At 39.0% G+C, this 11,502-nt stretch overlaps 1 protein-coding gene across 5 annotated transcripts in view; it reads right to left on the bottom strand.

Annotated features, from left to right (window-relative positions):
• Nucleotides 1-7,545: 7,545 nt before the first annotated feature.
• The window catches only part of NIN (ninein), a 113,754-nt gene continuing 109,797 nt past the window's right edge, over nt 7,546-11,502 (bottom strand). For all 5 annotated transcript variants that reach the window (XM_023222696.2, XM_023222699.2, XM_023222692.2 and 2 more), the window contains one exon: nt 7,546-11,465. In XM_023222696.2, coding sequence (XP_023078464.2) covers nt 11,256-11,465 — 210 coding nt within the window. In that variant the 3' untranslated portion in view covers nt 7,546-11,255. The remainder of the gene's footprint in view (nt 11,466-11,502) is intronic.

Below are 11,502 nucleotides of genomic sequence, written 5' to 3'. Positions count from 1 at the left end.
GGCAAGTGCAGATTTGATGAAATGATGGGGCAGGGGCAGGGAAAGGCAATCCCAAATCTTGGACTTCCAGATCATTGACTTTTTTAATAATGTCTTGTGCTCTTTTTCCTTTACTCACTTCACCATTATGTGAACTACCTCAGAATTGCTTATTTTAAATATCCTACTTTTTGACCATCATTTAAGAAAAAATATTTCCAACAAACCTACTTTAGCATCTCCACTTCAAAAAGTCTTTACTCCCAAACACTGACCCTACCACTTTTCATACACATCAAGCACCTGCCCACAGCCACCTCTGGTTCTTGCTGCCTTCTTTGTTGAGCTTAATCTGTGCTCTTCCCCTAAACCTCTACCCAATGTGCCCCCAATCCTCTTGCCATTTTCTCCTTTTATTGTGAATATTGTATATGTCATTCCCCCTTTCCATTGGTGCCTTCTCACAACATTGAAACTAAAGTCTCTCCTATCTTCAACCGTAGTCAGCTGGGTGTGGTGGTTCATGCCTGTAATCCTAGTGCTTTGGGAGGCTGACGCGGGAGGATTACTTGAGGCCAGGAGTTTGAGACCAGGCTGGGTAACATAGCAAGACCCTGCTTCTACAAAAGTGCTTAACTTATTTATATATTTTTGAGACAGAGTCTCACTCTGTTGCCCAGGCTGGAGTGCAGTGCTGCAGTCTTTGCTCTCTGTAGCCTCTGCCTCCCAGATTCAGGTGATTATCTTGCCTCAGCCTCCTGAGTAGCTGGGACTACAGGCACACGCCACCATGCCTGGCTAATTTATTTTTGTATTTTTACTAGAGATGGGGTTTTGCCATGTTGGTCAGGCTGGTCTCAAAATCCTAACCTCAAATGATCCTCCTGCCTCAGCCTCCCAACTTACTGGAATTACAGGTGTGAGGCACTGCTCCTGGCTCAAAAACTTATTTGGATGTTGTAGTGGGTGCCTGTAGTTCCAGCTACTTGGGAGGCTGAGGTGGCAGACTCATTTGAGCCCGGGAGTTTGAGCCTGCAGTGAGCTATGATTATGCCACTACACTCCAGCCTGGGTAACAGAGTGAGACTCCATCTCTAAAACAAAACAAAACCATGACATAACCCCAGTCTTCCTTTCAGGCCATACTCCCTCTATCTCCCACCCTTCTTCCTTCCTTCCTTTCACAGCCCTGCTTCTCAAAAGAATTGTCAATCTTTGCTGCCTCAACTCTCTCTTTTTTTTTTTTTTTTGAGACAGAGTCTTGCTCTGTTGCCCACGCCGGAGTACAGTGGTGTAATCTCCACTCACTGCAACCCTGCCTCCTGGGTTCAAGAGATTCTCCTGCTTCAGCCTCTCGTGTAGCTGGGACTATAGGCACCTGCCACCATGCCCTGCTAATTTTTGTATTTTTAGTAGAGATGGGGTTTCACCATATTGGCCAGGCTGGTCTTGAACTCCTGACCTAATGATTCACCGGCCTTGGCCTCCCAAAGTGCTGGGATTACAGGCATGAGCCACTGTGCCTCGTCTGCTGCCTCAACTCTTTACCTCCTCTGGACTCTTGTTTATGTAGAAACTGAAGTTGCCAATTATAATGACAAATAGTTGTTGAAGATGATTTAGGTGCTAAACTCTTCAACAAATAGGGTAAAATGTGGCAGTAGCTAAAAGGTCAGTAGTTGGGGACACTTTACAATTTTTAAGAGGAGGACCGTTCAGTCATGATGAGTGTTGAACAGCTCGTTGACACCAGCGTGAAGATCTCAAAGCCAGATTTATATCGATTTAAGAAAACTAATGTGGGCCGGGCGCGGTGGCTCACGCCTGTAATCCCAGCACTTTGGGAAGGCAAGGCGTGTGGATCATGAGGTCAGGGGATCGAGACCATCCTGGCCAACATGGTGAAACCCCGTCTCTACTAAAAATACAAAAATTAACTGGGTATGGTGGCATGTACCTGTAGTCCCAGCTACTCAGGAGGCTGAGGCAGGAGAATCACTTGAATCCAGGAGGCAGAGGTTGCAGTGAGCCAAGATCATGCCACTGCACTCCAGCCTGGTGACAGAGCAAGACTCCATCTCCAAAACAAAACCCCAAACTAATGTGATGTTTCTTCTACGAGAGTTGTGGAGCAAACCATATGTATGTGTGCATATATATGCATACTGTCACTTCTATAACATTGTGTGTATATGTTATAAGCATAAAACTATGTCTAGAAAAGAGTTTGCAAGTGTTAACAGTGATTACCACTAGGGCCTAGGATTTGAATAATCTTTCCTTTTTTTTTTTTTTAGAAAAAATCTTCAATATTCTTTGAAAATGTATATCATTCTTGAATTCAGGAAGATGTAAAATGATTTTACATTTTTGGGGAAGCTTTTAATGGATTATTTTCAAGTGACCCGGGTTCTTACCTTGCCTCCATTTAAAACTGCATGTCTAGTAAGAAGGAGAATAAAAATAAAGAAGGGTCAGTGGCTCATGCCTGTAATCCCAGCACTTTGGGAGGCTGAAGTGGGCGGATCACAGGGTCAAGAGATTGAGAACATCCTGGCCAACATTGTGAAACTCTGTCTCTACTAAAAAATATAAAAATTAGCCAGGCATGGTGGCGCGCACCTGTAGTCCCAGCTACTCAGGAGGCTGAGGCAGGAGAATCGCGTGGACCCGGGAGGAGGAGGTTGTAGTGAGCCGAGATTGCACCACTGCACTCCTGCCTGGGTGACAGTGCAAGACTGTCTCAAAAAAAAAAAAAAAAAAAAAAAAGGGTGATGGGAAGTGACTTGATCTTCACGTATGGTTGGATCCTTAGGTTCAAGCAGGTAGCTGAAAATCAATTGTAGGAAGACACAGCACACCTAGGCACAAACCCAAGTGCAGAGACCCCTCCTACTGCATGCAGTCAGAATATGAACCTGCTTTTAAGTTTTTGCTTCTCCTAGAAAAAGTGAGAATATTGCAATTTGTTGAATAGCAAAAATTAAACAATTGTAGCAATATGTCAGATAACTTAAGCTTCTCCAGAAAAAAAAAAAATTGTAAAAGCAATGTCTAATTTGTTACATTGTCTTTACAAACCATTCATTAGAGTTTATGTCATGAGCTTGCGTCTGTTATGGTCAGAGTTTAGTTAGATTGTGAATTATAGGCTTGAAATAGAGATGTATTCTTTCAACTGCTGGAATCCAGCACTTGACTTTTCTCATGCTGAAAGATGATTTTTCCTTATTTAGAAAATTTCCTCAGGCCTTTGCTAAAATATTTTTAAAGCTTTGGTCCTTTAATAAAGAATAAAGAAAAGAGGCCAGGTACAGTGGCTCATGCCTGTAATCCTGGTGCTTTGGGAGGCCAAGACAGGAGGATTGCTTGAGGCCAGGAGTTTGAGACCAGCCTGGGTAACATAGTGAGAATCTGTCTCTACAAAAATTTTAAAAATTAGCTGGGCATGGTGGTGCATGCCTGTAGTCCCAGCTACTCTGGAGGCTTAGTGGGAGAATTGCTCAAGTCTGGGTGTTTGAGGCTGCAGTTAGCTGCAATTGTACCACTGTACCCCAGCTTGGGTGACAGAGTAAGACACTGTCTCAAAAAAAAAAAAAAAAAAAGACAAAAAAAAAAAAAGACTGAGAAGAACACTATTAGATCATATACAGACAACAGTTAGCACACACATTCTCCTATGAGTGTTACTTCAGGAAGACAAACTTAAAATAGAAATGTACAGTCTTCCATTCACATAATGAATATTTGAGCACCAATTTTGTTTCCAGCATCAAGTTGGGAACTGGGAATAACACCATGCTGAATAAGACATCAGTTCTTGTCTTGAGAAAATCTTAGTCTAGTGGAGGTCAGAATGGTCAGTAGGCAGTTACTTATAGAGTAGTACTTGCTTCAACTGGGAATTCACAGGGCGCTTCCATGAGCACAGAGGGGCTCCCACACCAGTATTTGAGGGTAAGGAAGACAACTTGGAAAAGTTCAATAGAACTTCTTTAATTTATGCATAACCTGACTATAAAATTTAAACCTTACTTTGACCTTTACTGGCAATATTTTAAGTAAGTTGCTACCAGGTCGTGCCACTTAAGTAAGATATGGTGGGTGGCTTTTATTATACCTACTGTGACTTGTATGGACACTGTTGAACCTTTACATGTGGTATCTGGAGAATACATAGGAATCAGGACAAAGGAGTGGGGAGAGAGCAAGGACAAAAGAAGGAATGATAGGAGAAATAGTGCTGAGTGACCACACTTATCACTAGACAACACTGAATATGGTGCTTATTTTTTCTTTTTTCTTTTCTTTTCTTTTTTTTTTTTTTTTGCAGATGGAGTCTCATTCTGTCACCCAGGCTGGAGTGCAATGGTGCGATCTTGGCTCAGTGCAACCTCCGCCTCCCGGATTCAAGCGATTCTCCTGCCTCAGCCTCCTGAGTAGCTGGGATTACAGGCATGTGCCACCATGCCTGGCTAATTTTTGTATTTTTAGTAGAGATGGGGTTTCACCATGTTAGTCAGGATGGTCTCAAATCTCCTAACCTTGTCATCCACCTACCTTGGCCTCCCAAAGTGCTGGGATTATAGGCATGAGCCACTGTACCCAGCCAGTGCTGAACTTTTCATAATAAACTATAGGTGTATGGTTAGGCTAGCATAAATGGTTTCTAGTGAGTTTTTGCTCGGAATACCATCTATTCTTCAGAGTAGCTATGAGGGCAAGGAAGGTTAAGGTGCTTGACGCCACACAGTATATTTTTTTTATCCATAACACTTCAAACATTTTAATTGGAAATCATTTCAAACTCACAAATAGGGTTACAATGATAATACAAATAATCCTTGCTTCATTGTCTTATTTCTCTCACATTCTCCCTCACAAGTGTGTGCACATGCCTGGGCAATTTTGTTTCTGAATCATTTAAGAATAATTTGCATACATCGGCCGGGCACGGTGGCTCACACCTGTAATCCTAGCACTTTGGGAGGCTGAGACGGGCGGACCACGAAGTCAGGAGTTTGAGACCATTCTGGCTAACAGAGTGAAATCCCGTCTCCACTAAAAATACAAAAAAATTAGCTGGGCATGGTGGCGGGCGCCTGTAGTCCCAGCTACTCAGGAGGCTGAGGCAGGAGAATGGCGTGAATCCAGAAGGCAGAGCTTGCAGTGAGCCCAGATCATGTCACTGCACTCCAGGCTGGGTGACAGAGCGAGACTCCTCTCAAAAAAGAATAAGTTGCATATATCGTAGTCTCTATTCCTAAATACACCAGTGTATACTTTCGTAGAAGATACTTTTACAGAAATGCAGTAACTAACTTCAGTATATTTAATATTGATATAATATTCTTTTCTAAGCTACTATCCATACTCCAATTTTGTCAATTAATTCAATGTCCTTTATAGCAGTGGTCCCCAACCTCTTTGGCACCAGGGACTGGTTTTGTGGAAGACAATTTCCCACGGACCAGGGTTGAAAGGGGACAGATGGTTTTGGGATGATTCAAATGCATTATGTTTATTGTGTACCTTATTTCTATTATTACATTGTAATATATAATGAAATAATTATATAATTCACCATAATGTAGACTTAGAGGGAGCTCTGAGCTTGTTTTCCTGCAACTAGACGGTCCCATCTGAGGGTTATGGGAGACAGTGACAGATCATCAGGCATTAGATTCTCCTAAGGAGTGCACAACCTAGATCCCTTGCATCTGCAGTTCACAATAAGGTTTGCACTCCTATGAGAATCTAATGCAACAGCTGCTCTGACAGGAGGCAGAGCTCAGGCGGTAATGGGAGATATGGGGAATGGCTGTAAATACAGATGAAGTTTTGCTTGGTCACTGGCTGCTCACTTCCTGCTGTGTGGCCTGGTTCCTAATGCCCAGGAGGCTGGGGACCACCTGCTTTACATTTTCTTCTCTGACACAGAATCTAGTCTAAGATTAGGTACTACATTTAGTTATGTCTACTTAGAATCCTTTAATTTGGAACATTGCCACATTTTTTTTTTTTTTTGACATTGACAGTTTTAAAGAGTCCCTTTTATTGTTCATAGTACTTTAATACTAGATAACCTCTTAGTACCTGGCACAGGGTCAGTACTTACTTATTGCTTGATCTTGAAGACAGATATGCCTCCAAACAGGAAAGAAAAAGGATTGGTAAATGTTGATCTGGGCTGTAAGCACAGTTAAGAGCTGCCTACTTTGCCTTAACTAGTAAAGCATATCTCATGTAATCATTTTTCAGAATTAAATATTATTTTAACATAAGGGTATTCAGCTCTATTTTACATTATTGCCTACTCACTACAACATTTCACTGATTTAGTTATACAGTTCTCTGCTTTGGAATTTTAACTTTATTTGGAATTTTAAAAAAGTCTTTGTCAAAACTAGCCATGTCTCCTGTTTTGCAAGTGAAGCAACCAAACAAGAATAGAAAGCACTTCTGGGTGAAATGTAACCTTTTGATCAGGAGATTATATAACAGACGTTTCACAGTTTAGGTGAGAATTCCAGTCTTATGGCCAAAACATAACATTATGGGGAAAATGGGCATCAAGTACGTATTAGAAAATTACTGTTTGTGATTTTGCACAGTAAATAAGACTACAAAACACACAGACTGCACAAATCTCAGTGAAGTGTAGAATTATGTTGAATTCTAGGTTGAGGACCTTACATATTTGACACTAATCCTATCTCCGTGCTCATAGCAGAGTCCGTCAACACTTGATTGTCTTCCGTATGGATGCAGATTTTCTGATCTTTTTTTCTGTGTAAATCTTATCACTCTACTGCAAACGGATAGCAGGAATGTTTTACACAGTACCTTTCAGAGTGCAGTGTACATGGTTGCCATTGAACCAATACTGATAAAATGTTCTGCCAGAAGTAGGAATTGATACAAGTGTTGCAAGTCAGACAAACCTGAACCCCTAGTCCCAAGTCCCCTACTTAGCTGGCAGTGTGGCCTTGAGTGTGCTAAGCTCTATTTTTCTCATCCATAAAATGGGAATACTGGTAGTTTCTGCCAGAAAAAGGCAGTGTGAGGTTGGTATAAAAGCTTTGAAATTCAGTACAACAGGGCTCACGAGATGGGTCTAGTTCGGCCAACATTTCCAATTCTACATTTCGGTGTTCAGCAGATTAACATGCTTTTAAGTTGTTCATGAGTTTCTAACTATGTATATCTCATGATTCATGAGCTGCTCAATTAAAGTCTGAGCCATCCATAAAGATGGCAACGTGAAATAAAGCCACCTTTGAAGCACCCAAAATCACAAATGGGGCCTTGCCCAAGGTTAAGTCATGATTTCTGCAGATAAACTATGCACCACCACAGTATACAGGGACCCCAAGCTGGCTGGTGTGAAAGTCATCCTTCTAGAATAGAAATGGAATCTCAATGCTCTAAGTCCTACACAAATCACTTGGGGAATCTTGTTAAAATGAAGATTCTGATTTAGTAGGTCTGGAGTGTGGGCTGAGATTCTGCATTTATAGAATGTGTTTGGTGAAATATTTTGATATCATTCTAAAGACCAATGAAAAATACACTGAAACTTTATTTAAAAAGTCAGGGTATATAGAAAACAAAAGGCATGTTTGCAAAATTATTTATTTACATTTTAAGCTCACATTAAAATCTTTCTAGGATAGAATGGCTAAGATGAAATATACAAAGCTGATATAAACACATAACTCATTAATCTTTATCTGAACAGAAATACAGAGATGGCTTTAGATAATCTGTTTTCTTCACAAAACCAATGTTCCCTTAAGTCATGCCATGATAATGTCTCCCCATTAAGAACTTGTATTGTCCAAAACAGCTGAGAAGCAAAAAGCTAACTTTGATTTGTTAAACAGCTATTCATATGCCACAAAACCAAAACTACTTTACAGTGCTGACAGGTCCAAATAGGTCCAAACATGATGATTTTTAAATGAGTGCTTTGGTTAATTAGGCTTTGACTTGGTTTTTGGCATTACTGGTATAATTGTATCATTCCAATGCGTCATTACAGGTAATCCATTCAAAACATGACTTGCTTAACACTATCACAAAGCACTTAGCCTTGCCTTGATTGGAAATACCTTTAAGATGCTGACAATAGCAACAATTTCTCTTTTCCTTCATTCAGCAAAAAAAGAAATCACATAAATCACAAAATAAAAAATTCATTTCTCACATGTTAAAAAAGCAAAGTCTGCCATAAACCCTTATTCTTGAGAGAAGAAATAGTTTCTCATAATATCTGCCCTGGGTATTAGTGCATTATTAAAATACTAGACCTGTAATATCGCTTCCTATGCCTTGAAAGTCTGACTTCATGATCTACTTATGTAAAATATGCAATGCATTGAAGTTTCTGGGAAGAATTTACATTTAAAACAGTTTTAAAACTCTGGATTTAGTAAGAATTTTAGAAAAATAAATAAAACACTGTGGTTCTACCTCTCCCCTTCTACTCTCCCTTCACAAATCTGAGCTTAAGTGCAGGCTTCTAAAGAACAGATGAGAGCAAGATAGTCTGAGAGGTGGGTTTTACTATCCACATTTTCCTTTTCTTAGTGTAACATGTTATCACAAAGGCAAACTTGATTCCCTTTCCTTGAAATGAAGATCCCATCTTCTAAGATGATCTTAAATAATTGTTCTTAAATAAAAAAGCTTAAAAATCAGTGCTTTTAATAAGCAACTAAATGCCTATAATACATATAACTTAATATTTTGAAGAGTGCTACTGTAAAGTTTGAAACAACATCTAAACGTAATTTTAAGTTTACATTTAATTCTTTAAAAGGTCTTTTAAAAGCTATAAGCTCTATTACAATTTGCCAACTAAATTATAAATTGCCACTCACCTTCTCAAAAATTGTTGCACAAATGTATACATTTAAGGTATCTATATGGGAAAAACCTCAATATGAGAAATATCAATCTCATAAGTGGGGTAAAACGAGAAATTAAGCACCTAGATATTGGTTAAATTCACTTTCATTTGAGCAGCATTTTGATTTTGAATAGAGATTCTAAATGTAGTCTAAACTTTCCAGAAAGTCATATTTACATTCATGGTACATTTTATATACACATAAATACAAATTTATAGGAAATACACAAATTAACCTACACCTCTTATCGTGTAAAAGACGAAAATTAAAAATACAACAACTGTGATCACATGCTAAGGCCAGCTATCTGGGAAATATTATTGTTCAGTTCCGACAGCAATAACCTTGAGTAACTTGGCGCATATCACAAATACACTACAGGTACTTAGTTTATGTCTGTCCTTAGCCTAGGCCAAGCCATAGTTTTAAGTGAAAAAATTTTCTGTGAAAGCTAATGCCATACAAGTAGTTAAACACCTACTAGAAATGTTTGCACCGCAGAAGAAAGATCTAAAGAAGGCATGATAGCAGATGTCAAATATTTTGATGTATAATAATAGGGAAGGATTAAAATTAACTCTATATCCAGGGAGAAGTCAGGGCTTTCTGACAAGAGCTGTGCAAAAATTCAAAGGTCTGCTTCATCAGTGTGAACTCCCAGTCCCACAAAAAACCGTGCCTTGTTAAGGCTCTTGTAGTGAGGCCTCCTGGATTGACCGGTGAGACTCATAAGCCCCAGGAAACCCTGAAATTCCCTGATGGAAATTATTTTGTTGAGATTGAGTTTCTGACACGATGACTTCTTGGGCAGTTTGCTTTCTCTTGTGTTCCTGCCCATAAAGCAGTCCTCGATTTTGCTGTTACACCTTTTGTAAATGGATGGGCTTGGCCCTCCAGGAATATATCAAAGCGAACTTTTCGGATTATTGTCTCATGAAAACAAGCAGGTTGTTGTGATGAGCTTGGATAGTGCCCTGCACCTAGTAAGTATTCCACCAACTGCTGGCGGAAGTGGCTAGAAGCAGAGATTATAATTGGAAGAAAAAGTTACCGAATCTAAAATGTGTAACTGTTCTATAAAGTTTTGATCTTGAGCATGAGTGGTAAGTCCTATTTGGCACTCCTTGACCTCAGGTGGCATGCCAATGATTATCACAGTAAGAAATTCTTAGAATCAGATTTGAGGTATAGAAGGAGTAAGAAATACGGAAAATTTTGATCTATATTAAATAAACTCTTCTATAAGTCAGGTTTTTAACCCTAAAATCAAGGCCTTTTTTCCCCCAGAATATTACATTTACTAAAAATGTAGAAATAAAAATTCTACTATGGCTGTAAATATATAAGACAAATAAATGAGGTCACATGGTTTATACATTTCAGATTCTTAGAGAGGCCCTACAGTAGTTCAGGAAGACAGTTTACAGTATTGTTCCCTGAGTTCTTGAGGCAACCTCAAGTAAGTTCATGAACTCCAAGATTTGAGAGACAGAAAACCTACATGGTCTGCTAATCCCTCTTTTCTAAGAGTAGCTATTTACTCCAAAGTGGTTTGTTCAGTGCTTTCCCTATAGTTCAACTGCTTTAATTATGTGGCTTTATCCATTTCTTAGAAGACCAGCTCCCCAAATGAAACCTCTAAGAGAAAGAAGAAAAGAAAAGGCTGTTTAAAGCAAGTAAGCTTTAACATTAGTTAAGAGTGCAATTGAGTAAATCACTTCTAAATCTATAATACAAAAAGAGTGGTAATACTGCCACAGGTGTTAGAAGGTTAGAATTCTACAGATTTGGGTTTGTCTGACCTCAGTGGTTAATAAGCCCTGCCTCCTAACCAAACAATTATACTCTACCAATTAATTGTCTACCAATTAAAAGAACCAAAACTATTACAATAACTTTCCAGTATTTAAATATGTAAGAACACCTACATTTGGCTTTAAAATACAGTTTATAACAACCATTCTCATCAGATCTCAAACTTCAAATATCTAGACTTTACACATAGATTGGTAACAATGATTTAAAAAAAAAAAAAAAAAACCCAAACCACAAAAACTCATTCAAAACTGCTATTTTTTAGGTTCTTGAATTGTTTTCATACGTCCACATTCTTGGTGGCTATTAGAATTTTAAAATAAACTCAAATCTTGGGAATAATTTAAGTAGTGAAATATGTGAGTATTTATTTTCAAACTCCCGTTAAATGTCTATTTAGAAAAACTAATTATGATAAATGGAAACTCCAGTTCTGTTGCTTAATTTTAACTTTAAGCCAATAAAGGTTAAAAAAGTTGAGAACCTTCTGAAATGTTCCATGTATTTCAGTAAAGTGCACAAATATGAGTGTACCCTTTGGTTTGGCTATGACCTCAAAGGAGGTGTAGAAGTCAGTGGCGCTGGTGTCAGATTCCTAACTATATTACTGAGGCTGGCAATCTTCTCCTCCAGGAGGTAATTTTTCTTCTCTGCTGTTTTCTGTCGCTGTTCAGTCATTTCCAGAGCTTTCAACAACTGGGCATTCTCAACATACAAGTCCTTCACCATTGCGTCTGCCTTAGTGTTCTTGCAGAGCTAGAAACAGAACCAGAAACATCTTGACTCCATTTCT

The sequence above is a fragment of the Piliocolobus tephrosceles genome, chromosome 6 (genome assembly GCF_002776525.5).
Source record: "Piliocolobus tephrosceles isolate RC106 chromosome 6, ASM277652v3, whole genome shotgun sequence".
NCBI classification, from domain to species: Eukaryota; Metazoa; Chordata; class Mammalia; order Primates; family Cercopithecidae; genus Piliocolobus; species Piliocolobus tephrosceles.
The sequence above is the reverse complement of the archived record's forward strand: the minus strand, read 5'-3'. Positions and strand labels throughout refer to the sequence as shown.